Source organism: Plectropomus leopardus, chromosome 13 (genome assembly GCF_026936395.1).
Source record: "Plectropomus leopardus strain MGB_pleo_1.0 chromosome 13, ASM2693639v1, whole genome shotgun sequence".
NCBI lineage: Eukaryota > Metazoa > Chordata > Actinopteri > Perciformes > Serranidae > Plectropomus > Plectropomus leopardus.
The window spans coordinates 18,480,485-18,507,529 of record NC_142188.1 but is presented as its reverse complement, the minus strand read 5'-3'; the positions used below and the strand labels follow the sequence as shown (position 1 = coordinate 18,507,529).

Here is a 27,045-nt window from a genome sequence, read left to right as displayed (position 1 = left end):
CCTGTTTCTGATGTAACATATTCATATGAATCTGCAGATCAAATCTGTATCTCGATTAATCCCCCCCTACGAGCAGCATGATTCTGGGTTTTTGCCTGTGTAACCAATACTGTGACATAACACTGGAGCTGGAGTTTTTTTTTGCTCAGTATTGTAAAGTGATACTGGAGCAAAAACCTGAAGACCATAACTGACAGTTATTTAGGCATAAATGCCTACATTAAAATTGCCAAAGTGAATTTATATACTTTTTGAAATAAGTTTGATGAAAAAACAAATAAAAAAAACAGTGTATTTGTTGTAAGAGTGAATTCACTGTGCCCAATTTTTAAAATCAATTTATAAAGATTTATTAACTTAACAGGTACAAAATACAGATAAATAGTACAGTATTGCGGTGCAGCAGTGTCCGCAATGCTCACGGTCGAGTAAAACCCGTTTGTAAGATAAAAGAAAAATCCAGTGGAGAGCAAACCATCAATGACACATTGTCTTCTCACTGGTGAAAAATGTAGACCATCCACTTGCCACTGCAAGTTTCTGAGGTATTGGAAGTTGACATGACCCCATTTCTTCAGCTGCATGGAGCCACCATGCAAGGATCCTTAAAGCCAACCAGATCAAATGACCAGAGGGGGCTGGACACAGCAAAGACTGCTGGAATTAGGCTACAACTATGCCTGAGTAGAGTCTGTCATACAGGTATTAGGTCCTTTTTAAGTGGGAATGCCTCCCATGTCAGCCCATCACCAAGCGGGGCGTGTGCGGAAGGGAGGAGAACGCGTGTCACCCAGTGACTAGATGCAAGAGATAAAGAAGAACAGGTTAGGATAAGTACAAGGCAGCACTGATCATAAATGATTTGTGGGTTCCTGAACAGAAAATCATTACAAACATCAGACAGACACACCTTCTCTTCTCCACGCCAAGGAAGAGTTTCCAGTTATTCAGCCTGCCATAGTCAAAAGGGTTTCTGTAAACCTGGTGGAGCAGTTAAAGGAAAAAAAGAGAAGGGGCAATTAAAAACCTATTAAATGTCACACACAGAATCTCCCTTAACTTATCATGACCTAAATTATTTTAGATGTATATTATGTAGGAATTGTCGCTGTTTATTAACATGACATTCAAACTCACCCCTCCTCCTTACACTGCTTGCAAGTGCTCTTTTTATTTTGTCTTTTATCTCTTTTGTTTATTTTTGATCTATTTCACCTTCATAATTCATGTTTTATTTCCTTTTATTTGTGGTTTTATATCAGCAAAGTAAGAGGTAAATAAGATAATACAGGCAGAGGGCAGAGTCGCTGCAAGAAAATATACTCCCACACACCTCTAGTGGGTCCTAAGTGATGGTTGAGAGAGATCACATTTGTATGAGTCTATACTTTTTTTATTTAGCAAAATTCTGCATAGTATACCCTTAACATTTGAAATATTAAACATACTCACCCGTCCTCGTCTTGCCATTCGCTTTGTTTCTTTGCTGTTAATGTGTCTTTCAATGCTGGTCTCTCCTCTGGATATGAGAACTGCATGCCACATGGTCAAAGCTCCCAGAGCCACTCCCACAGTGCTAAAAGAATAAAACACATTTTATCTGATCCACTGCTCAGATAATAAGACAACCGCCACGTCACAATTCTATACTACATACTGTTAACAGAGTGTAAACTTTAGTGTTTGGAGTTGGCATGAAAAAAATCAGTGTACTTCATCGTATTGCACTAACAGGGAGAGATGAAAAACGTGTCGATCAAATCGTAAACTTGGAATGTCTCTGTCAATCTTATTTGACAAAGAAGAACTGAAATAGTTTTCCAAATATTTTGTACATTTTTTGTCTGATACCAACCTGGAGCTGTTTCACAACCATTTTTCACAGCTGTGAGCTGCTCTTCCATTTCCTTAGTGCATTGCGTAGTGGAACAATAGTGTCCATCAACAACACGCTCAAGAATTTAAGTAGATTCAGTATGTATATTTAAATGTTTTGGTATACTGTAAACACAATTCATACATAAAATCTGCTCACAGATATGGGCCTGTGTAACAGTAGGTAGCAGGGTCCCATGTGTGGCAAGATGCAACATGAAATGCATATATTACCTGGTAAGCACCCACATGTAGATGATGCTCTTATGAATCATCTTATCCTTGAAGGTGTACGGAGGTGCAGGTGTTTGATAGTTGGTCTTGACAAAAATAAAAGGAGCATGTTACATAACCAACAGATGATAAAAACACTTACGCCAAAAAAAGTTATTGTGTGTGTACATTTAAAATTGTACCTGGCCAGGGGGGAGAAGCCCAATGAGAATTCCCATCCCTGTTACCGGCACCCCTTGCTTTTCTGCATCCAAATGCTTAAAGCGCTAATGGAACAGCCCACGTACACAAACCCGAGTATTAAAGACAGAAACAAGGCAGAGTCAGTGAGGAACAGTTAAGCCCCGCAGTGAAAGATACCAGACATGGAGGAAAAGTAACAGGCAAAACCCAAAAACCCTGACAAGGACAAAACACCAAGCAGGCACACAGGCAACAGCAGTCCAACAGTGCGGTTTGAGTCTGAGAAACTCACCTCAATAGCACTGTATGCTTCTAGGAACAGGTTTCTGCCACTGATGCTACAGTAGATGCAGCCCAAGGCCAGGGAGACGCAGAAGGAGAAGAAGTAACGGTGGTTTAAATGGCCCACGCAGTTGTTTAGCCAGGCTGAGATGCTGACATTAAGGAAAACGACCATCTCTTCAGAGTCACATCAAAATAAACTTTTTTGAAACAATGTCAGGATAAAGGATACGACAATGATGGTCCATTTTCAGGATGCACCTGCAAAAGAAAAAGAAAGCATGCAGTCTGATAATTATATAGAAACTTCTGCAAGTTTTTTTTCACTTTCTTAACATGATGCTATGGTACCCATATGCCAGCCACCACAGTGATCCTGCTAACCTCTCTCCTGTGAGTCAATTAAATTCCACAAATCAGTCCACAGGATCTTGGTCAACCAAGATATTTTCAGTCACTTAAAGCTGGGGTAGGCAGTTTAACTTCGCCTGATGATGGCAAAAAGTCTTACAGACAGAGAGTTGCTATTCCAACATTAGCAACAACTACCTGGCAATCCAAAAAAAAAGGAAGTCTTCTTATCTGACAATAACCAAAATAAAAAATGCGTCAATATTTTCAAATCGTTTCCAAGATGGACGTAAAATGGCTGTGGAGGGTTTCTGGCTCAATTTGAGTCACCAAAGCCACAGACCAAAGGTCCATGTAATTAGCTGAGTGAGGCGAAGGGATGGTGGGGTGACTAGCTGGCTAATTTTTGCCTAATATTTGGTAGAACAGAAAGAAAGAGAGCAGGACAATGAGGAGCTGAATGAATGAGCTGTGTGAAACTGCACAATAAATTAAATCAAAGTACTGGAAACAATGGGTTACTGTATGAAGCATGTGCATGTGCACATGGTCGCCTGGAGAGAGGAGCTACAGACAGAGAGGGGAGAGCTGCAGGAGGAGGGTGTTTTTTCAAATTCTACTGTTCTTTTACCTTTTCCAGATTTTTTAATAACCCAGAAATGTATGTCTTTTTATGGAGATTGAGCAAATAGATATTAGGACAAAATGTGCCATATATCTAACAATAAAATCATATTTTCACGAACATGGTTCTATCTTTACACAAGACTATACTTTATCTTTGTAGCAAAAGTGCAGAAAAATACTTCACACATTTTTCAATTAATCAACTAGTGACTTGGCCGACTACAGCCTGGGAACCAGACAAATCGGCAAGCTTGTGTTTTATTTGCTCTGGCTGATACTAACTGATTTAACATTTCAATTTGGTGTGGTGACCCAAGGCTAGGTCGTATCAGAATGTATTAAACCAAGGGCAGCCCCTTTGCTAATTTTAGAACTTTTAATCAAAAGCATTAGGGGCTTTTTCCACAATAACTCAGCTTTAGTGGTCAACAAAACAGATGGTCCAAATTAGCCAGACTCATCGATTTGGGAAATACCAGAACAGAGGAAATACGACATTGACTCACCTGTTACAGATACCACAGTGGTGTGTTCTTGCTGGTTTAGGGATGATGCATTTCTTGCAGACTGACACAAATGGACTGTCATTTTTTTCCTAATTGAAGGAGGACATTTTTATTGCATTACTAAAATCCCAATGAATGAATCTATGCTCAGTTCTGCATAAAAGTGTGATTGATATCTTACTGTAGGGGGATACCCGGGGGAAGTCTTGGTGGCCTTGTAGTAATGGAAAACAATCATGACGAGGTTCCAGTGTCCATAACAGATGTGCCAAGCGATCCATGGTGGGGAGTATGTGTTGAGGACCAGAGGAAGCAGGACCAGATAGGCTATCACCAAGATGGAGCTCGTCAGTATCACCACCAGACTAACAAACACCTGCGAGACAACGACAGGGGACACACAGAGAACTGCCTTCAGTGAAAAACTTGAAAACTATCTCTATGTAATTAAAGCACATAGAAAAACACACACACTTACCGAGCCAAACCAGCGGGTGACATAATCCACAGTAAAAAACAGCGGTTCAAAGACAGAGTCAAAAACCACATCTGAGTCTGTGAGAAAGTTAAAATATAATGAGTTCACCAGCAGTTTCATATAAGCCCATATTTCCCTAATCCACAATGGCGGTGTGATCTTTGCTCTCCTGGTACATGACCGTAACCGCACAAATCGCAGCAGGTGGAGCGCTGAGCTGGGACACCACCGCATCCTGCATCTGTGATATGCACACACCTTCAAAGAAAATAAACATGAAATGAATTAAATGTAGCTGTTTTTTTTAAATAGACACTAATTGCATGTATATTACATCCAGCAACAACAAAAAAGACATAAAAAATATTTTTGACAATCCAGTGTAAGGCTGCAATTAATTATTTTCATTATCCATAATTTGCAAAAGATTTTCTTAATTAGTCAATTCATTGTTTGGTTTATAAAATGTAGAAAATAGAGAAATAACACCATTGCAATTTCCTAAAGCTCAAGGTAGCTGCTTGTTTTGTTGACATACTATCCAAAACTCAAATATATTAAACTTACTATCACTTAAGACACATAACTCAGAATCAGACGTATGTTATTGATCCCCAGGAGAGCATTTGGTCACATTACAGTTACTGTAACAGGCTACAAGCATAAAGAAATTATAAGAAAACTAGATAATATTTAAACAAGAAGTATGCAAAAAAAGAAGTGCAGCCTCTCTTTACAAATGAGAAGCTGTAATCAGACAATGTTTGGCATTTTAGATTGAGAAATTACTAAAATTATTAATCAATTATCAAAGTAGTAGCCAATTAATTTTCTGTGAATCGGCTAATAATTTCAGCTCTAATCCAGGGCATCATATCAAAACTAGGGATCAACCAATATTGTTTTTTTTCAGGGCCTGTACTGATACCAATGATTAGCAGTTAATCAGACCGATAACCGCTATTTGAAACCAATATGCATTTACAGTGAAAATGAAAATCTTTCTGTCAATATTTAGAATTTGGAATATAACAAACTCCAAACTTAAATTCTTTAAATGCCTTTACCAAATGTTTAATCCAAACCAAAACTTTCAACGTCAAATAAAGCAAGTCCCCACCAACTTTTTTTCATAAAGTTCAGTGAAAATTTAAATAATAAATAAAAATAGCACCCTGTGGTTCTACGAAGTACAAGTTCCTCCAATGCTGACATTTTCTTTACACTTTTTAACTGAGAAACACCAATACAGCTAATCGGCAAAATGCCATATATCGGCCACGATAATCTGCCAGGCCGATAATCTGTCAACACTTAATAAAAGTTTACCAAAAACTCTGGAAAAGATCTTTTTGACAGATGAGTTGTTTTTATAACTCACCACATCAATCTGTGCCAACTGACACTTTAAGTCCGTCAGGTAAGTTAAAGCTACAAAATAACCAAGTTGCTAGCAAGGTAGAGCTTGCATGTGAATAAAATATTCAAGAAACCAATCAAACGTGTATGGAAAAGGACTGGCGGTTAAATGTGCTAAAAGTTGCTTTGCTGCATTCCTGGCAGGGTGGAGACAGGGTGGAGGTTTTCGCAGGTGAGAGGGTTGCAGTGGTCTGGACTGGAGTTGACTTCTGTCAGTAGCAGTAGCATTCAGCTTCACACCATCAGGCAATGTTAGGCTATTATTCAAAGACCATTACAAGACTGTAAGTCAAGCTATCGTTTCATGAAAGCCTTAAGTGTTAATGTGTCCCTAATGCACACTGCTGCCAACAGTCCCTCAAAACCCTGCTCTTAAATCCCTTTTGTTTGGATGTCATTACCGTGTTTTCCTATTCAAATACCCGACGCTGTGCGCCGCGGTCTGTTATTTACAAACATTTCAGATATATTTAGGTCATACTCACTGTTCTATGAAGGCAGGAAACCTGTCGAAACCACCCCTCTCGTCGACATGTTAAAAAGAAGGCAAAACGGGATTAGTGCCACATGATAGCGAAGAGGAGCAGGATCAGGGACCTTCTGTGTCTGTGACAGTTAACAGATCTGAATCCTGATCCGGAGTTAGTGCGCATGCGCCATACTCCCGACGAAAGGCATCATGGTAATCTGAGTCGGGAATTAATTACGACGTTTTAGAAGTGGATGATTGCTTCAGCAATTTACATTTATTTGCCTAATTTTCACATGATATATTCTTAAAAATAGATTAGAATTACACTTGACTTGCAACGGTTGCTTTACTTCGTAAATGGAAAATTTGCCAATCGGCTACTCCGATCATTAGCATTCTGGGACTTGTAGTTCGTAAAGGAAACAGTGCTACCTAGCTGCACTTGCATGATTTTTAGCAGTTAGCTCGCCATGTGGAGCCTGCTGTAAGCGACCACCTTTTCAACCTCAAGCGAGCTGTTTCGGTGTTGTCAGTCATCATGTCATTTTGTTTTAACTTCGACCTTCCAGCACAAACAACAAACCTGGACGATGGGGATGGAATTAAATTGCAAAATGGAAAGAAAGACAATGCTGCTAAATCTGTGAGTAACGTTAGCTCACTACCAATGTGCTCCACATTAAGTTAGTCAAAGTGCCCAAAACTGTCAAAGCGAGGTCGAATTGTAGTTTCTTCCAACTAGAGACTTGTGCAAATCAACCTGATGGCAGAGAGATGGACGTTATTAATGGAAAGATAAAATATAAGCATGAACTGCAGGGGCGTGTATAGTTTTTATGAGTTTAGTGAGGGGAAGAACAGGTCCCTCAGGCATTTTTGTTAGACACTTTTGTATATAATGTTGTTACTGTACAGCATCAACATTTCATTCTCACGTATAGCAATGCAGAAGATAAGATCAAGAGTAGGACTCTATCAAAGCAAAGCCAGCTTAGCAGTAAAACAATACACAGTGATGGAAGGGTTACTTTTGACGTATAAAAGATTATTACTTGAGATTTCATTTGGAAATATAAGAAATATATATATATATATATATATATGGATATGAGATGATCAAAACACATCTGGTCAAGACCTTAAAAAAGAAACTCATTCATGATCTTGTGGATGGGTAAAAACACAACATTAGTTTTCATATTCATTGGTATGGTATTTATGAGTAATGATCAAAAATAGTTGATCCTTTTAAATATTTCTTTTTACGGAGCAGAGTTTGGACTAAATTAAAGGATTGATTATTATTGATCTTGAGCTGTAAATACATTGACCTGTCTTCTGTTATAATAGATACAGGGAAACATGCTTTTGAATGGACCAGAAAACGTCAGGGCCATACCCACCCAATAATGCACACACATATTATCACAATACTACTATACATGCAGATTATTTAAATAAGCAATTTCTACAGTGTGATTCCATTACAATTAACTATGAAAACTGAAATGAAAGTAGTGTGTGCATCCACTAGAGAGCGTAGGCTGACAAGCTCCTTTCCCATGAGCAATGATGTCACAGGGAGGAGGCATACCAGGTCAGGGCGAAAATCATACCATTTCATACTGATAGTAGAATTTAGACTGAGTGGTTAGTGTAATGTCTGATGCCACAATATAGAGGCATTAAAAATAATAATGATAAAAAAAACTGCAGAAACTGCAAAAACACTAAAAACACTTTTTTCTAAACTGTCCTCAGTTGATGTGACCTTATGAACAGTTTAACCAACCAGTCCACACATGACATTTGCGCTGTTTGCAGTAACAGCAGCAGTTTTCTTAGTCATACAGTGAATCACATGGCTGATTTGTAACAGTTTCATGTCTTAAATTCATCAACCAGTTAACCAGTCGTATTAATAGAGCACATTTTATAGATATAGGAGTGTTGAATAACTAATAAATACATTTGGAATCAAATAAAATACGGTAGTGTGTAAACCAGTTAACACTTAATTGAACACAGTACTATTATAAATGTTTTTATGTCCAAGTTACATGTTCATTGTGTTTTCACATCAAGAATTATTCTTACAATAATTTCATAAACAGATGTCATATGAGCGATGTTAACTAAAATTTGGAGTTGGTTTAAAGAGCTAAACGTGTTGTTGTTATCAAACCCTCAAAAAGCCATGTTTCAAAATCACCACTAAGTATATTAGTTAGTAAGAATTAAAGTAAAGTAAGAAAGTGAGTCAGTAAGATATTGCTGTATGATAAGTTACAGCTTTGACATTATTATTTTAAAAAAAATAATAAAAAGAACTTGTTTTCTTTTCAATGACTAACAAACCACAATACAGCATACTTAACCTCCACAAATGGTTGGAAATTCCTATGAAGACAAAAGCACAGTCATTATTTATATCTGGACATTCCTGTGCTGTGAGTAGCCTGTAGCTACACAGCCTCAGTAGATTACTGATTTATATATCTGTACCCTGGAGCACATGTTGTCTATATATTTTAGTCATATATTCAAACAAACGTAGCTGAGGGAATATATTTGTGACCCGACTGTTCACACTGCTTTGTTTTTTTCAGGTGGAGGATGAAACGAAACCAGCAGAGCCTGTGAAAGAGGCCAAAGAGCACCTTCAACTAAGTGACTCACAGTTTTTCCTCAGGGATGCTGTCACTGAAACTGTTACAATAGGAGCTCTTCCCCCTCTTCACTTCCTCAACGAGACCGTTTTTGAAAAGACAGCCTCAGAGAGAGATGACGGGGAGGAAATTCTCTCGCGCACTGTGGCGCAGAGGTCTGACCTCATCTCTGGCGTGTACGAGGGAGGGCTGAAAGTGTGGGAGTGCACCTATGACCTTCTGGAGCTAATTGAGAGAGACGGGGAGACCTTTGGGGGGAAGGCGGTTTTGGATTTGGGCTGCGGTGCGGGGCTTTTGGGGATACTGGCTCTGAAGAGAGGAGCCAAGCAGGTCCACTTCCAAGATTATAACAGTACAGTTATTGAACAGCTCACAGTGCCAAATGTCATACTAAACTGCCACGAGGATGATGAGGGAGACAGTGAGGATGAAGAAGGGAAGGGAAAGATACTTGAGGAGGATGGTTGTAAAAAGAAAGTGAAAGAGGTTAAAGATGGTGACCCACCAGTTAAGAAAAGAGCCAGAGACCTCTCAGAGCACCCATTAGTAGCCAAGTGTCGTTTTTTCTCCGGTGACTGGAGCACGTTTCTTACTTTGCTTCAAAATGAGGAACCACAACCCAAATATGACATAATATTCACCTCAGAGACGATCTACAACACCTCATACTACCCAGCGCTACATGAGACCCTCCACAAACTGCTGGCACCAGACGGACTGGTCCACCTCGCCACCAAATCCCACTACTTTGGCGTGGGTGGTGGACTGCACCTGTTTGAGACGTTTGTGGAGCAGAGGGGTGTTTTCTCTATGGAGCACCTGTGGGACGGGGAAGAAGGACTTCAGAGACACGTAGTAGTCCTACGTTTTAAAAAGGAAAAGGCCACTTAAATAATTAAATCCATCCTGAGGAGGTGAAACATTGTATGTTAAAATGAGATATCATTTCCTTTGTATCTGAAAGTTGTATGTGAGATCAACTGTGGTGAAACAAAGACAAACTATAATAAAATATGCTGTCTCATCTCCTCTATGCTCTTTGGTCACCTATACCTTCTCTCACTTCCCATATAGAAATTTGAATATGTCTGCCGGTAAGTGAAGAGCAGCTGAAATGGGCTGTTACACGTCTTTAGATGCATGGGGAGGAAAGAAAAGGAAATGGGCTCAGTGACCTTTGCAAGTGATTTCCCCAGTGTTCAAACAGCAGCATGAAAGCCAGGCTTGTTTCTGAAGTCCGGCGCAAAATGTCAATTGCAACTTATCCCACCAGCCCAAGGATGTAGTTTGAAAGTGGATTCTAGAGTCACTGCACATCAACGGTGGGACTCTATGGGGTCTCTGTAGCTCTTATTCAAGTAATGGCTCCTCTTGATTCTGTGGGGTTTTTACCTCCAGTTAATGTCACTGCGTAATCTGGGTGTTCTCTGTTGCAAAACAATGACGTGACACATAATGAATGTATATATCCAAGAAATATGTGTCAAGTACACGTCCAAGAACAGGAAGGGAACTTTGCTGTGATTTTTACCAGCACTGTTGGATTCCCCTTTTTCATCCAGATCAAGGAAGTTAATTCAATTAATCAGACAGGGCTTTTTTCAGAGGAAGTTTGCGCAAAATTCAGCATAGTTTCTCGCATTTGATGTGACTAGGTAAAGAGGATGAGGAAATCAGAGGATTTTACAGGGTCAATAAACAACGAAACTCTTTTTCTCTCAGCTTGCATGTGTAATAACTGTGGTTTTACCCTGCTGACCCAGCTCTGTCTTCTTCAGCTGATAGAACACAATCAGTATCACATCCTTTTCATGTTTGACTACGACCTGAGAGCAAACAGAGTTATTTTAGGTAGGCTGTGTCATTGAATACAACCCTATCAGACCTCACCAGAATAAAATCCAGCTACACAAACATTCACACAAATCAGTCTCATCAAAAACATGCCCATGACGCAAGTGGCACACACTTCTGATAAATAATATTTTACAAAGATAAAACATTTTCTAGGAAATTGTCACAAGCTCAAACATGACAGAGCATTTATACACCCACAGTGTGTGGATAGAATTTCCACTTGATATGTAAATATACTGTAGTGTTAAACCCTTTTTCACTCTCACACACATACAGAGAACCAAACAGTTTCTGTTTGCATATGCCCAGCCAGTGAGCTTCCAGTGTGTCCGCTTCGTCATCGTCTCTCATCTCGACAGCTGTTCACGGCCTGTGGGGGAATTCCTGGTTCCTCGAGTAGACGCAGCCTTTCCCCTGCTTACTTTATGGGAACAGGGGGCAGGGCCAGTCAGATGGTTTTCCTCAGAAACTATTATGTGTTGATTCACTGTGAGGGGGCGTGCTGCTCACCACTCCCACTGTTTCCTTCTTACTGGGAAGTGACTGTCAGGCTTACCGAACGGAGGGAGTGTATAAAAAAAAAAACAGATAGAGAGGAGGGAGGGAGACTGATGGGTGATGTGAAAGGTGGTGGTATTTAAGGTTCTTTGCTCTGAATGTCAGACAGTATGCTGTATCCTTCCCTGGGACTTGGAGGACATGGGAGAGTGAGCTGAACGTGCAGGTGAACTGGGCAGGGATGGCTTGCTGTATGTTCATCCAGTTTGGACAGAGGTACTGCTGATTCAACGCGAAAACATCTTTTTGTTGAGATGGAGCTGCTGGAGAGGAGCACAGTGCCAGGAGGCCTTTCTGAGGAGATGTATCTGATATATTCAAGAACTGGACAGAAATGTGTCAGTGAATGACTGGGGTAAGTATATAGATAGAAATGTATCTCAAATTATAGGCAATTTGACAAATATTTGGCACACATCAACATTTTTTAGATAAACCTTTAACATGCTTTAAGTTGTGAAATATTTAAATTGGTAAGATAAGAGTTTTTACAAAGAAATACCAACTTCCACATTTTCTGAACACTGACAGATGAAGGGTGTTAATGCTGTCATGCTGTGTTAATTTACCAGATATGTGTGTGAGAGCTGTTTAAACTAGTGCAGGCTGAGTTCTTGGCCTCATAGGGGAATTCTCTAACAGTAACAGGCCGTATAACCGGTTGTTTCCCAGTCCAACTGCCGGAAAGATAGGAGTTTCCTGAACGTGTTCAGGTGTGGCCTTCCTCAGAAAGTTCATTGTATTGTATTGCATGCATCCTAAAAGAATGTACACTCATACTGAATAAACCACAGTGACTGAGATAACACTGAGGAATTATTTCACTGGACTGTCACTGTCAATATGACCTCGAATGAGTCGTTTTTTAGAGATCCTGTAAAACAACAAAGGTCCGTTAATGTCAAACTTACTCTGGAGGGTTCAAAGATATATCGACCAACTGTATGTCAGCAATCACATCGTCCCAAAGTTCTTTTCCTGGGAGTGTACGGCCATAAATGATGAGTCATTTCATGCCTCGACCAGAGCACTATCACCATGATCTGATTCAGAGCTTGCATCAGCCCAGTGGACAGGCTTTTTATTTCAGCGGTTGAGAAGCATTTCCAGGAATACTAAGAAGATGGTTGGATTTCCTCAGACGACCCTGAAACACTCCATAGGCTCTGTCTAACCACAGCACTGGATCCATTTAATCATTATGGCAGTTTGGAGGTTTGTTTTCCACTTTGCCTTCATTTCACTCACACATAAAATACCTTTCAAACTGTTGCCAATTTATGAAAAAGTCAGTGTTTAAAAGGAAATATTGCTCTGCTGTATTATGTAACTATGACTGATCACTGTTTAAGATCACCTTCAGTTGCCACTGTGATGACCCCTTGCTCAATCTTCTAATGAAAGAGGTAGGGCTGACGTTATTGTCTCATCATCACCATGAAATTCTTGAGAAATAGGGAAGGTCATGGGTGACTCAGTGTTGGAGCCCATTGGCTATTGTCTGACAATGACATCTGCATACATATGCATACACTATATATAGAGAGGCTATGGGTGACTAAACCTCAACGCGCTGCTCAATATCTCATACAACACATATCTAAAACCCATATTATCAGTTTAAAAAGTTTTGTGCTGTTTTACTGATTGTTGCTGGATTTATTTTGTTTTTTATTCACTGAGATGTGGGCAGTAAAACAGCAATAATGATGGAGTAGACTTGTGTCAAATGATTACGCCATTCAAGGAACAAGAGGCTCCTGAGGACCGACTTTTGATAAGTACTCTACTATGAGAACTGAATTCCATAGATGGTGGCGTCTTCAGGTGTCATCTATGGGCTCAGTTCTTTTGGCATGGTACTAGTTTGTCAGCCTTACTGCGTCGCACCAGAGAGTGGGAGTCATGAACCATCAGAAAGCACACATTTTTGTGTTGTCGACATTCATCCCATTGTGTCTTAGTATTTCTAAGTTTTACTCTTGTTTGTATGTTTGTGTATATTGTCACCTTTCCTCAAATAAATAAGGAATCAATTTCATATTGCATACAATAATAATGTGAATGCAATACACACATTTGTAAATTAGAGTTTGTTAATAAAGTAAATCAAAGTCATTTTTTTGTCATTTATTGACTCTTGTAATATTTTGTTTGATATTTAAAATACCTATTGCCACATTTAAGTAATACAGTACAAAGAGTGAGTGCATTCAAGGACAATGATTTTCAGAAATACAAGGCCTATACCTTGTACCACGCCTGATACGACCCACACAAACAGACCTCTTTTATATCATTTCTTATCTAAGCTTTAATTCTATAAAAAGTTGCAGCCATGGTGATGGCAGTTAGCTGGATTAGCTATAAACAATATGATTAGATACAGCAGGAAACATCCTATTCAATTACAACATCGTGGGAGTTAAACAAAATTTCCAGCTTCAGCTTTTGATGTTTAAAATACAAAAGAACATGTTGTTATGTGGATTTGGTGTACATAGTACTGGTTTAAAGCAGTTATTTTTGAGGTATCTTTTGCATCTCAAAGTTATTCCAGGATATGCCACGCACTGTACAAAGGACCCTCCTGAAAAACTCTGTATTGCACACATATCTTCCACATGGATTGAACATCTTTACAGGATAAGGTCCATATAGTGGTTTTATTCTTCACGATCCCAGTTTCCCATAAGTTGTTGGCCTTGGGGCACGAGTTTTGGCTGTGTAGAACTGTATGGTGGCAGGAAAAATGTGGAGAGATAGGGGAAAATAACCCACTATGTTTTACATTGCTCTATTTTCACATTCAGTATTATTAAAGTAGTGACAATGTCATGATCAGCAGGGAAAAACCTTATCATGTAGTTGTTTTTCCCATAAGTGTCTGCTTAGGTATATTTTTATATCCCTAAAATTAATCATTTTCATTTCATAACCTGACACTCCATCCTTGTTATCCACTCATTTAAGATATGATGAGACCTCTGCTATGTGGCCACAGGCAGTAAGCTATGACATGCATTCTCATGCCAATAGCCTTGATATTTTTTAAGATTATCTTTAAATTGATTTAAGGTTTTATATTCAGACCATGCACTGTACTAAATATGCACCATAAGGGTCACAAGTTCATGGAAAATTTACTCAAGTAGGCTACTTAAAGCACAGTTTTTAGGGGCTTTTGTCTGGAATATTTTTATTTTGTGCTACCAAGCAGTTCTACCACACTGCAATTCAGAAGGAAATAATTTACTTTTAATTTGCTGATTTAAAATGGGACCGAGTAATAAAATATGATGCATTGTTATAGCTGAAACAACCCAATAGAAAAATACAATGAAACTGGCAACACCTCAACCATATACAGTATAATATTATACTCTCAAAGGCTCCTAAATACTGTATTTTTGCTGATATATTTAATATAATACCATCAAATCACATCTTCCCACTCTTTGATTGACAGTATATCAGCCAATCATAGCCGTCAGCAAATCCACACGAATCTATTACAATGCTCTTCATTGGCCATTAGGAGCTGTCAGTCAAATACGTCACAAGCTCATCCGACCAATAGCATGGCAGTTTTTTGTAGAGGATGAGCAACAGGCTGTGCCCCTGCTGAGTGTAACACAGCGGTCGGGGTTAAAAATTTGAATTTCGTCTGTTAACATTAGTAGTGTGAAGTTTTCATGATTTAGTATTGTCTCGTATTTGTTAAACTGAAAGCAGACACCAGGAGACACCTGTATATACGTTGTTTTGTGTAGAATAACCAGGTTTGTTCGAGGTCGTGGCATGGATGAGGTACGGCCTACCAGTGGTGCTCAAGCCCACGGGCTGGTGCCGCTGTTTCCCCCCGGATTGCAGGCTATCTACGGGGAATGCCGGCGACTTTACCCCGAGCAGGCCAACCCGCTTCAAGTTACAGCTATTGTAAAATATTGGTAAGTACCCCGTTTTGTTGTTGGTAGTCTCACAAATTTGTCAAAGTTTTTGGACAAAGTTTATGTAGTGATGGCTAGAGGTTTAGCCAATAGCTGCTAAGCTAACCTCTCAGCTAACAGGAACTATATTGTAGGTAACTGCTACTTTGTTTTGGAGTGTCTGAGGATTTAGTACCAAACTATCCTAGCCTAATTAGTGCATTTTTTTTTTTTTTTTTTTACAGCTAAGTACTTCATTTCAGGTTATGGTCTCCTGGAGCTAATTGTCTTTACACAGGTGTACTTGAGAGTAAACACACTCCACTGACAACAATAACAATTTCTTATTTATTTATTCGTGGCCGATGGTTTTCATTTTATGCTTTTAATAAAGGAAAAAAGAGCCAATATCAAGGTTACTTACAATAGCGCGCATACAATAACAGTAATGGTAAAAAACGGGAATATTTACATCAAGATTACATAGAATTACAACATATAATTACAATAAAAAATAATTAACAGTGCTCACCTCTGATTTTGCTTCAGCCAAGCTTTAACACTTTTGTTAAAAACCTTACTTTATCTATTCTCGCAGGTTAGGTGGACCCGACCCGTTAGACTACATCAGTATGTACAGGAGTGAGGGCTGTCCAGCTCAGGACATCCAGGAGCATTGGCACTATGTCAGCTTTGGACTGAGTGACCTGTATGGGGATAATAGAGTTCATGAGTAAGTATGCTAATGTAAATATGTGACTTCCTGTAGCACAGGGGAGTTCTTGGATCCTTTTTATTTTTTTTAATGTAATACATATTTACATTGTGAACTACCTGGGGAATCTTAACATCACAAATCCAGTCTTTCTAAGTACTATGTAAAATATTTGCTTATGTAAGGCGTCCACAAAGAGTAGACCACCCACTGACTAAGTTGTGATTGATTGTTTCCTTGATTTTTGTGTCATGCACACAAACATGTGCCTAACCCCAACGGGCTTACAAGACACAATTGCAGTTTTGTTAAAGTTATCAGTCTAAAAAACATGTTGTCTCACTGCTCAGTCTGAAACATATTACTCTGCCCCCTATCCCAGGCCCAGTTACAAAGTCTGCTATAATAAAGGTTTTCTTATCGACACATAACTCAAATTCAAGCTTGGGATTTTTAAAATAACTATCATGTGTACAAGAAACAATAAAAGTACAGCTCCTAATCCTGTTTCCTATTGTGTGTGTGTGTGTGTGTGTGCCTGTGCCTGTGCCTGTTTGTGTTAGATTCACAGGAGCAGACGGGCCCAGTGGTTTTGGCTTTGAGCTCACCTTTAGACTCAAAAGAGAGACGGGAGAGACGGCACCACCAACCTGGCCAGCTGAACTAATGCAAGGCTTGGCTCGCTATGTGTTCCAGTCAGGTAATAGAAATAAACAAAAGATGAAATAAGAAAAGATAAATTAGCTCCACAGCGGGGAAATTTACATTATTACAGCATCAATGATGATAGAGCAACATGAGAATCATCAGTAAAAAACCCCCAAAAAAACCCCACTAGCAATACAAGTGAGCATCAGTACAAACACAAAGCATTATTATAAAAAACAGTAGAAAAAAGCAAAATGTAATAAATGGACAGGCTGAATGCATGCTATTGTACATAGGCGTGTAGATGTTGCATAGTTTAGTATATACTGGTCTTGCACCTGAGTGATGATAAAAAAAAAAACACCTCAAGGTCAATGCAAACTGTTTAATCCCATACTCTATTGAAAAAAAGTCATAAATTGCTTCTTAACTTTATTGTGGAGAGTTTTGCAGCAATAATATTGGAGGATTCTGGTATTCCTGTGACACAGGTTTTTAGGAACTTAGATTTTGTATTATGATGATGGTCAGCTCTGTTGAAAAACAAAAAAAGAACCCATTGTATTTGTCATTAAACAGGATTTATCAATAAAGTTACCAAAAGATTAAGAGGTAGTGTAAAACAATGTAAGTCCCAGCCATACAGTCTTCATCCTTTACATAGAAAATGTGTGACAAAAAGATAAATGGTTTGTGTTTTTCATTTGGTCACACTTTGTTAATAGTCTGGTAAATGATTTATCTGTACATGTTATTACAGAACAACTCTGTGGCTGCAGTTGGCATGCCTCCTTGTCTTTGTGAATGTGAAGAATGTGTTCTTTGTAAAGGTAGCTTGTTATTCCTGTGATACATTCAAACATGCAAAAAGAGTAGAAGAGTGTGCTGCAGGCAGCATTCTTGGTACACATTATTTGTGTTTGTTGGAGCTCTGGGTATTGACAGGAAGTCTTATTTCCCCTTTCTTTCCCTTCAATGTTTTAATAGGATTGTTTTCACAAATGGCAAACAAGGCCGTTGTTGTAGTGTGTGAATGTATACTCTGTGTGTAACGGGTATATACGGTGCTGCTAAGTTCTTTAAATCCTTCAGTTGTGTATTATACTGTGCACAAGAAAGTGTGTTTGAGTGAGGAGGGGGCATTTAAAAGCCATGAAAGAGAAGAAGGCTATTCTCCCTAGGCTCCCCTTTCCTCACCACCCAACCCTTCTCTGCTATCCAGCTGGGGTCAATTTGCGCGTGGGTGGGCTGGGCTCCTGAGCTAAATGAATGCTGATTCCTGGCCATCTTCCCCCTCGCTTTTCTCCTGCAGCGAATCTGGATGGGGTGCATGTTACCTCCCAAGCAGACAGATTCTTCAGATGGAGTTTTTTTCTTGCCAAATTTGGTTCTCGATTTCCCTCTCTCTCGCGCTCTCTCTCTCTCTCACTTACTCTCATACTCCTGCTGATCTATGTCCCCACTTTTCCTGTTACTGCAACTTTCCTTTAGCAATTCTGTACCATCAGATAATGAAAAGTTGGAAAGTAGGATTGCTTTCCGCTGGTGGCCGAAGGAACAGGCCCAAATGCTATTTTAGACAACTTAAAAGAGCATATTTTGCCCTACTTTAAAAATGAATGTCTCCTTTTGTTCTCTTTTCTGCAGAAAACACATTTTGTAGTGGCGACCATGTATCGTGGCACAGCCCACTAGACAACAGTGAATCTCGTATCCAGCATATGTTGCTTACAGAGGACCCACAGATGCAACCAGTTCAAACGCCTTTTGGCTCAGTGAGCTTTCTCCAGGTGAGTTCAAATATGTGATATTCACATAGGAACTCTCACCAAGCACTTTGGGAACTTTTGCCTAAAAATTTAAAGCCAGTAAGTATTCTGACAAAACATGAACTGGCATCAGAAGAGAGATGTGGCTGACAGTAGCCCTGCAGTTTAATATCAGTGATGATAATGCAGGACACAGCACTGTACCATAATATTCAGTGTATTCAGCCAAAATTTGCCCGGGTCCAGACCTTGGAATCTACCCACTCCACAGATTCGTCTGGCGCCATGACATCAAACAGCAGTTTCTTGGTTGAAATAAAAAAAAAAAACGACCAATGCTTATGAGTAATAGCAACCATGGCAACTGCCATAGAAAAGATAAACGTATCTGTCAAAGCTGTTCCAAGTCAGTGTTTCTTCTCAATAACAAAACTAGTATGTTGGCGGACTTAAAATAACGCTAGACTCAGATGGATATGTTGGTCTCTAGAGATTGGTCAGGGAAAATTGAATCCCTATTTTCCATAGAAATCAGTTTGAGTGGATGCAATATCATACTGAAGATGGAAACTGAGTGTAGCGAGTTGACAAAAAAAACCATGTGACATTAAAAACCTTGATGGAAGTGAAAATTAACTTCTGTTGTCCAGTATACGGTAGATCTTCGGAGCCCAAGAGTGTGTGTACAATCACCTCGTTCTTCCAGTTAATTTAAGGTCTATCAGTGTATGTGTATTATCAGTCCCATGGCAACAGGAGGATGGCAGATGCACAGTCTTCAGCCTGTTTTAGTGTCTGCGCTACCTCTTTGCATCAAGTCACATAAGCTGAATTGTACGTAAACTCAGTGTGACATTTAGTTAAGTAGTACATAATGGCACCAAACTTTCTAAAAAAGGCTGATGCAGCCACATTAAACTTAATTGTGACAGTGTGTTTTCTGCAAACCGGTTGAATTTTATCTATTATCAATTATATTTACAATACCTTGGAAATAAAGTTCCTGTCATGAATGAAAATGAAGGCAGCAACAGTAGTAAGAAGTACTCAGGGTAAGAAAATTGTAGACAACTCCCTTTAATGCTCTGCACTGTCTCCTATAGATTGTGGGTGTATGTACAGAGGAGCTGCAGGCGGCCCAACAGTGGAATGGCCAAGGCATCCTGGAGCTGATGCGTGGAATCAGAGTGTGAGTACGACTGTGCATCAGTACACGATTCAGCTATTTAAAGAAGCCATGTTTTAGATTTGAAAATGATCCTTAACATATTGAGCTTTTTTGTTATTCTTTGGTTTTATGTTGTTGGTCAACTTTTTTTTTGTAAGTATTCATTAGATAGAGCTAGGTTAAATCTGTTTTATAGGTCAAGATTGCTAATGTTGGTATAAATGTCAGTTGAAGCAATTCTAGTATGTGATTGGATACCCATCAGTAAGATTTGCAGTAAATATAACTCAGCTTGACATATGATGAGGGTCATTATCTGTGCGTTTTTTTTGTGTGTGGGTGCGCAAGTTGTAATTTTGGTGATTTTTCAACATAACCTTCAATGACATATTTCAGACCAGATCTGCTTTCATTGTATAGTTTTAGCAAATCAAATATATATTGCTTTATTATCTATTGTAATACAATATTTTCATTTTCTTCCAAATGGTCAGTCACTGAAGTAAAGTGAATTGAAATACAGTGTGTGCCACGGGTGAAGCACATAGTTACTTGTTCATTTATTAACTCTTTGTTTAACTTGATTAATGTTAATAGTTAATGGTGTCTGTGACTAATGTTGATGATTGTCCTGTGTACAGAGCTGGTGGCCCCTGGCTTATCACAGACATGAGAAGAGGGGAGACAATTTTTGACATTGATCCGCACCTACAAGTAAGGCTTTATTAAGTTCTGCACACTCCGCATAGTGAACTCTATTGTATTTACAGTGTGTTAGATTAGGGGCAGTCTTATGCTGCATGCCATATTTTCAATATATTAACTGTGTAACATCATTTCAATCCACTATTATTGAAATGAAGGAAACCAGTTCTCTACATTTATAGACATAAATAGATATAAGGATGTTATTTATAACTTGCAGTACTACTTGGAAATGGGGTTGAACAGGTCAAGGATTTGTCCTGGAAATCAGAGGCAAAATGACCTCTACATCTACAAAGCATTTTAAAGGGAACCCTTAACAGAGAATGAATTTTACAACTGCTTAAACATCATTTTGCTCTTTGACAGTATTGAGTGCCCCCTGTTGGCCCAGAAATCTTTATGCAGTGTCTTCACACCTTTGAAAATGTTAACCTTATGTCAATTTTATGGGAGCAAGTGTTGATGATTGCGTATATTTCTTGCTCATCTAAGCAGGAGAGAGTGGACCAGGGTATTGAGACAGAGGGCTCTAACTTGAGTGGGGTCAGTGCCAAGTGTGTGTGGGATGATCTGAGTCGACCGCCGGAGGACGAGGAGGACAGCAGATCCATCTGCATAGGATCACAGCCACGGAGGCTCTCAGACAAAGGTACGCAGAGCCCCAAAGGAGTGAAAAGAGAAGATCCTCTAATTAAGACCACGCAGATCCAAGGATGCTTAGCGATCTGAGTGCAGGAGTTCTGGTTTCGTGCTGTCAGCAGTGCATGATGGGTCAATTCCATGCTGATCTTTGTCCGTGTGTTGACAGACACAGAGCAGATCAGGGAGACCCTGAGAAAAGGGCTGGAGTTTAACAGCAAAGCAGCGCTACCACCCATCAGCAGCCAGAGACAGAGCCATGAGAGACCTCAGTGAGTGTTCCTCCCACACACCAAAACACACCCTAACATGGGTTCAGATCAGCGCTCGGGTTGCACTAAGATAACTCCCTCCCCTGTATGCAGTGACTCACAGTGCAACTGACTGATCTTAACTGTTATCACCATTGTTTCTTAGCTACCAGCAATATATTCTGGTTTGAAATCATAGCTATTTTTCTATGGAAATTGTTAAGTCTTCTGCAGAATACGATAACAGTGGTTGTGAAATCCGAATATTTCCATTTGCAGACGAAGGCCAAGGTGCCGCCATTTCCTTTGTAGCTGTTTTCACCGACAGACATTCTCTCATTGCTGATTGTACCGTATCAGACTTCCTCACTTACATTTCCCTTTTGTTGCCTTCCACTCTGTATTTTCTCTCCTTTGTCTGTGTCTTAGGAGTCGGAAGGACAGTTTGGAGAGTGAGAGTTCAGCAGCCATTGTTCCTCATGAGTTGGTCCGAACACGACAATTGGAGAGTGTCCATCTGAAATTCAACCAAGAGTCAGGAACACTGCTGCCCCTCTGCCTGCGGTACAACACTATTTTTCTCTTTTACTCACACACTCGATATTTACCCTTTTGGCAAGCCCTGAAGACCGAGAGATTAAACAAACAACAAAAAAAAAACAGCCCAGATATTTGTGTCAGATGGGTGTGGTAGAATATCATAGAAAAAAATCACGGATGAAAACCAGTTTCTCAGATGTTAAAAAGGGGCCTGTGAATAACTCAACAGCAGTGTCTCTTTCCAGAAATCACGACCTAGTTACTCAAGATAATTCAAAGACCTTGTTGTGAGCAGTTTCATGAAGGAACTGTCTTCTGAATTTTACCTGCCAACCGAACCGCAGAAGGAAGCATGCATCTACTGCTAGCTCACCTAGCACCACTGAGCTAGCTGACACCACAGCTCAGACGAGGAGGACGCTATCAGTGTTTACATCTCGTGCTGTCGCAGGCATGAGCCTCTCGCCCATGAGTAGATGCCCACCGCATTCTACTCGGTGATGTGTATGGCGGGTAGTTTGGTAGAAAGAAAATAGTTCCTGCACGAAACTGCTCACAACAAGGTCTGTGCATTATCTTGAGTATCTGGGTCATGATTTCTGGAAACGAGAACCCGTGGCCCTTGATGAACCAGAGAAGTCAGCAGAGGTTATTAGTGTACACTGACACCATGATTGAGACACTCATGGTAACATAGCTCATGCACAATGACTGGCTCTCTTTACTGCTCACCTACTAGAGAAGTGCCTCATATGACAGGAAGTTGCTTTAGAAGGACAAATGTCATGATTTGCTGGATTAAAACAGGGCTTTTCAGTGACTGTAATTCCTATAATAAAGTTACCTTATAGTTGTGTATTGGGAACACACGATCAGTCAATCATTACCATGTCAACCAACTTGCATTTGAGTTTCACAGACACAGGAAAAATCTTTATAAAATATTAAAACAGAATACAAAAACCATTATGAAATTACATGAAATGGTGAGTAAACAAATGGTAAAATGAAAACATAGTTGTTTGCAGGGTCTTAACATTTGTGTTTGGGCTTCCTCTGATATGCTCTGTGTCTCTTGAAATCTACACACCCCTGGCTGACAACTATCTGGGCTTGGTTTACACCTTTTATTAGGAAAGTGACATTTTTTGGAATGCGTTTTTGCAGACAAAATACCACTTAAGCAATTACTATTCAATAAGAACGGCAGCATTTGTAGAAATGCTCCTCTGGTGATGCTCTGCAAAGGCAGTAGACCAGGATGAGCCTGCTTATGTAATCTCTGTCTGAGGAAAGAACTAGACCAAAGTTAGTTCACAGAGAGACCTTTGTGTGAGAGAGGGAGAGATATGCTGGGACTTAAGAGGGAGAACATGGAGTAATGGGCCCAATTATGTGATACTGAAAATGGGATGTGATTATATTAAATGTTGCCTACAAGCTATGTGGCTTTTAATATTCTAAAGGTTGTGAAAATAGTTGAGCATTATGCAACAGACCCAACCAGACCCACGTTAAAGGGATAGTTTGGGCCTTTTGAGGTGAGATTAAATGAGGCACTCACCCATAGTCAGTTTATTACATACAGTAGATTTCAGTCTGCATTCCCCCAGTTTGAAGCAGCAGGTAGGAGTACCATCACTGAAGGTAAGCAATGAACTGTACTGCTCTGGAAAGGGTTGCAGCAAAATGCAGTTTCGCTTAAAAGTTAAAGTGTAAGTGAAGACTATATTAAGAATATTGTCACCACGTTAATTTGTTGTCAGACTGTGATTCAGTTGGTCGTTATATCGCTCTCTGCAAAGCCAGACTCCACCGCCTTGATCAGTTTGTTGGGTTTTTGTATGACTTTGTCAGTAAAAGTTCAAATTTACACATACTGAATAACTTATTGAGGCAGCGATAAACCAGCAGCTCATGTGTTCAACAAACTACAATTACAGTTTTTTTTCAGTGGAGTGTGGTGGCATTGACAAAAGCATGGTCAGGAACTGAAGCCCTCTTCCCCATCAAAACAGGCTCTCTGCGTCAAGATAAAGAGATAAAATATAAACTGCATTGATAATTTTTAGGTGGCTAAAATATGTTTTGCTGCTGACCCCAACACTTTGCTTAGCACCTGTACTCCTGTCTCCTACTCCAAACTGGGGCCATGCCAATCTCCAACTACTTAAGCTAGTACACTGACTTTGGATAAGTACTGCATAAAACCTTATGTTAAAAGATCCAAACTATCTCGTTAAGATGTATGTCATATTCAAAGTAGACTATATTAACATTTTATCACTAACCAATTTCCTTGGTAAATTAGGGTGATACAACTTTGATTTGATAACAAATCCTCTATATATATTGTTTTTTGCAGTTGTTTCCTGTCACACTGAAATTATAAAAAATGACTTCAGATAACTAAAAGAAAGAGTTGTTTCATAAGTGCCTGTTTTGATTTATTACAAAATATTTCACCTTTTTCAAATGTCTGCAGTTACTCAAGGAAATTGGCACACGTTCATAAAGTCACATGAAGAAACATGCAACATAAAGTCTCATTATCTTGGTATTTCTTCAGCAGATTAATTCTTTAAAGTTTGTCTGCAAGATGCTGACTATTACGCTGCGGCCTCAAGCAATAATACGTCTCCGTAAATGTCAAAATAGGAATCTGGCGAACATCGTCAGTCGTCACAACAACATTTTTGAGAAACTACAATTTTATCTTTTTCCTTTAAAGCTTGCTTGAAATTGTCACATGGAAAGATACCTTTTCTGTTATAGCTAATATAAATGAAAACACAAACTTATGCACCCTTTGTAGTTCATACTGTGCTGTATGCAATCTCTTACAGGGGCCGCTTGCTCCATGGGAGACACTTCACTTACAAAAGTATCAATGGAGACACGGCCATTACATTTGTGTCTACAGGAGTTGAGGGAGCTTTTGCTACTGAAGAGCATCCATTTGCAGCCCATGGCCCCTGGCTTCAGGTATACACACACACAGACTCATTCTGAAACTCAAGGTTTCCATGTGGTGATTTCATATTTAATGCATGTATTTGATCTTCTGTTCCCCCTGTGAAGATATTGTTGACTGAGGAGTTTGTGGAGCAGATGCTTGGGGATTTACAAGAACTTAACACTCGTGAGGAGGTGTGTATAACTGCCTTTATTTGAACTTTTATTTTTGGTGTGATTTTCTGGTGCATTTTCTGTTTCACTTTGTCTATCTCTTCTCTTTGTATAGACAAAGTTACCCAAGGAGTACAGTTGGCCAGAAAAGAAGCTGAAGATCTCTGTCCTCCCAGACTCTGTGTTTGATAATCCACTGCAATGAGACAATGAGACACTTCATTGCTATAAAACTACCACACAAACGCCTGCAGACACACACTTCCTGAGTGGACCATCATGAACAGGAGACCTCCCAGCACATGCAGCGACCCACAGCTGTCAGGGCGCACAGATATGCTGCTCCCACAGTGGATGGCCAGAGACTGTGTCACTCCTGAAAAAGATGTGAGGGACGATCTAAACCCTTTCGACTGTTACTGCATTCTCAGACTAGCCCCACTGTTTACAACATTTCTCTAAAGGCTTGAAAGCTTTTAGAGAATGTGAAATCGGCCTTAAACCAGCCTGTTCATATGGTTGACCGGTAAGAACAATCATTATAGGTGACACACTAGCTGGAGGGCAAAACAGGATGTTGTCATTCCTCCAGTCATGCCTGCCAAGGTCTGTGGTCCAAAATATACGTCACTAAAACAGTTGAAACACATCCTGTGATCACTCCAGAGATAACTGCTGCAGATCTCAAAAACAGTTCTATTTATTCCACTGGCCTTAAAAAAGGGCGGAAAAGTCACATGTTAAACTTGAGTTCGTATATAGTATTTACAAATGCTGGACATTTTTCTGTTATGTGTTTGTCGTCATACCAAAGTTTTAACTGTTGGCAGCCCAATGCCAATACTGTCTGTGTGTCAAATGATAATGTAATAATGACATGACAAACTATGATGAACTAATATCCACTCCAAATGAACATATGACCTGTTGTTTATGTTGTTTTTTTATATGTGGCCGAAGCTGCAGGTAGAACCACCACTTCTCCCCTGTGCCAAGAACATGACTCCTTTATTAATATTTTTTTCTTACACATAAAAAATGCATATTTTAAAGATATGAAATTAAATACATCAAGTCTCTTGTAAATGTTCAAAGAATGGGAATCCGTGGTCAGTGTCCTCTCTCGAGTGTTGTCTCCAGTGGCCACATAAATATGATTTGTGTTTTTGTTTTGTTATCAGTAGGACCTGCTTGAAAATGAGTGAAATTCCTCAGTGCCTTGTGTTGAAAAGGACCACATATTCTCTGTTGACTCTTAACGCTGCCTACAGCTCCGAGATAGTTAAAGAGAAGTCACGGCTGCCACGGTCAATCTGTTTTTGATGCTGTCACTCTATTTTAACACAAAAACAGACTACTTTTGCTACAGTGTCTTCTTACAGAAATGTACTCTTATGATACAACACGTGATGGCATATTTTTTATTCAGAGTGACAAATGTAAATTTTAGACGCCTTTGATATGGTATTTTGTAATTACTATGTTATGACAGAACTGCCTGATTGTAATCCCAAGTGCATTAAAGCCTGTAGGTATTTACATAAATAAAGATGGAAAACTAATGCAGAATTACAGTGGAGCTTATTTTGTGTGTGAATGTTTTTAGTAATAGTTTTGTTTGAAAAGAATTAAAAACTTGTCCCATATAGAGGCCTTTCCCAGATTGAGTTCTGTGATTTAACCCTTTGAAACCTGAGCAAATATGTTTTATTTCTCACAAAAACACGGAGAGAAGGTATCGAGCAACATAACAAGACTTGAGTCTCAAAGACTCAAAAATGAGCAAGATATTAGTAAAAAAAAAAAAAAGTTCAAAGAAAACTACCTGAAAATAAAGAAAAAGGGGGGCAAAAAATCAATAACAAATGACCCCAAAAAAAGTTCAAAATGTTTTAAATTTTTTTTTTTAATTTTTGTAAGATCATTTTAACTATATAATTATAATAACTACAAATCTAATTTTCTGGACATTTTTCCTATTGTTTTTTTCCCCACATTTTTTAAATGTTTATTTTTAATGATTATTTTTTTCGGGTCT

At 39.3% G+C, this 27,045-nt stretch overlaps 3 protein-coding genes across 5 annotated transcripts; 2 read left to right on the top strand and 1 right to left on the bottom strand.

Moving 5' to 3' along the window:
- Positions 1-325: 325 nt before the first annotated feature.
- Positions 326-6,596, bottom strand: zdhhc16a (zDHHC palmitoyltransferase 16a). 2 transcript variants are annotated; one of them, XM_042502053.2, is made up of 11 exons: positions 6,441-6,596; positions 4,537-4,794; positions 4,240-4,434; positions 4,059-4,147; positions 2,807-2,835; positions 2,585-2,718; positions 2,292-2,375; positions 2,110-2,195; positions 1,453-1,576; positions 911-981; positions 326-797 (listed from the first exon to the last, which is right to left on the bottom strand). In XM_042502053.2, the coding sequence occupies exons 2-11, from the start codon at positions 4,768-4,770 to the stop codon at positions 695-697; spliced, it is 1,149 nt and encodes a 382-aa protein (XP_042357987.2). In that variant the 5' UTR covers positions 4,771-4,794; positions 6,441-6,596; the 3' UTR covers positions 326-694. The 2 variants fall into 2 exon arrangements, with proteins under 2 accessions (XP_042357987.2, XP_042357988.2); XM_042502054.2 differs by lacking the exon at positions 2,292-2,375.
- A 234-nt stretch (positions 6,597-6,830) lies between these two features.
- Positions 6,831-13,629, top strand: mettl18 (methyltransferase 18, RPL3 N3-histidine). Its single transcript, XM_042502489.2, has 2 exons — positions 6,831-7,070; positions 9,037-13,629. Exons 1-2 carry the CDS (start codon positions 6,966-6,968, stop codon positions 9,985-9,987), a joined length of 1,056 nt encoding a protein of 351 aa, XP_042358423.2. The 5' UTR covers positions 6,831-6,965; the 3' UTR covers positions 9,988-13,629.
- A 1,461-nt stretch (positions 13,630-15,090) lies between these two features.
- Positions 15,091-26,576, top strand: sufu (suppressor of fused homolog (Drosophila)). Of its 2 annotated transcripts, none has more exons than XM_042502716.2 (12): positions 15,091-15,461; positions 16,039-16,173; positions 16,719-16,855; positions 18,451-18,593; positions 19,676-19,761; positions 20,382-20,454; positions 20,944-21,097; positions 21,257-21,359; positions 21,768-21,902; positions 24,725-24,863; positions 24,960-25,028; positions 25,123-26,576. In XM_042502716.2, the coding sequence occupies exons 1-12, from the start codon at positions 15,313-15,315 to the stop codon at positions 25,210-25,212; spliced, it is 1,413 nt and encodes a 470-aa protein (XP_042358650.1). In that variant the 5' UTR covers positions 15,091-15,312; the 3' UTR covers positions 25,213-26,576. The 2 variants fall into 2 exon arrangements, with proteins under 2 accessions (XP_042358650.1, XP_042358649.1); XM_042502715.2 differs by having other exon boundaries at positions 20,941-21,097.
- The last annotated feature ends 469 nt before the right edge of the window (positions 26,577-27,045 follow it).

Bases quoted from the DNA above. Each gene is read 5' to 3' on its own strand.
- zdhhc16a (XM_042502053.2), bottom strand. From the start codon at position 4,770: ATGCGGTGGTGTCCCAGCTCAGCGCTCCACCTGCTGCGATTTGTGCGG. The intron at 1,577-2,109 runs GTAATATATGCA...TTATTCTTTTAG, and splicing joins TACATGTGGGTGCTTACCAG to CACTGTGGGAGTGGCTCTGG. The intron at 798-910 runs GTGTGTCTGTCT...TCTTGCATCTAG, and splicing joins CTTGGCGTGGAGAAGAGAAG to TCACTGGGTGACACGCGTTC.
- mettl18 (XM_042502489.2), top strand. From the start codon at position 6,966: ATGTCATTTTGTTTTAACTTCGACCTTCCAGCACAAACAACAAACCTG. The intron at 7,071-9,036 runs GTGAGTAACGTT...TGTTTTTTTCAG, and splicing joins AAGACAATGCTGCTAAATCT to GTGGAGGATGAAACGAAACC.
- sufu (XM_042502715.2), top strand. From the start codon at position 15,313: ATGGATGAGGTACGGCCTACCAGTGGTGCTCAAGCCCACGGGCTGGTG. The intron at 16,174-16,718 runs GTAAGTATGCTA...TGTTTGTGTTAG, and splicing joins GGGGATAATAGAGTTCATGA to ATTCACAGGAGCAGACGGGC. The intron at 24,864-24,959 runs GTATACACACAC...CCCCCTGTGAAG, and splicing joins CCCATGGCCCCTGGCTTCAG to ATATTGTTGACTGAGGAGTT.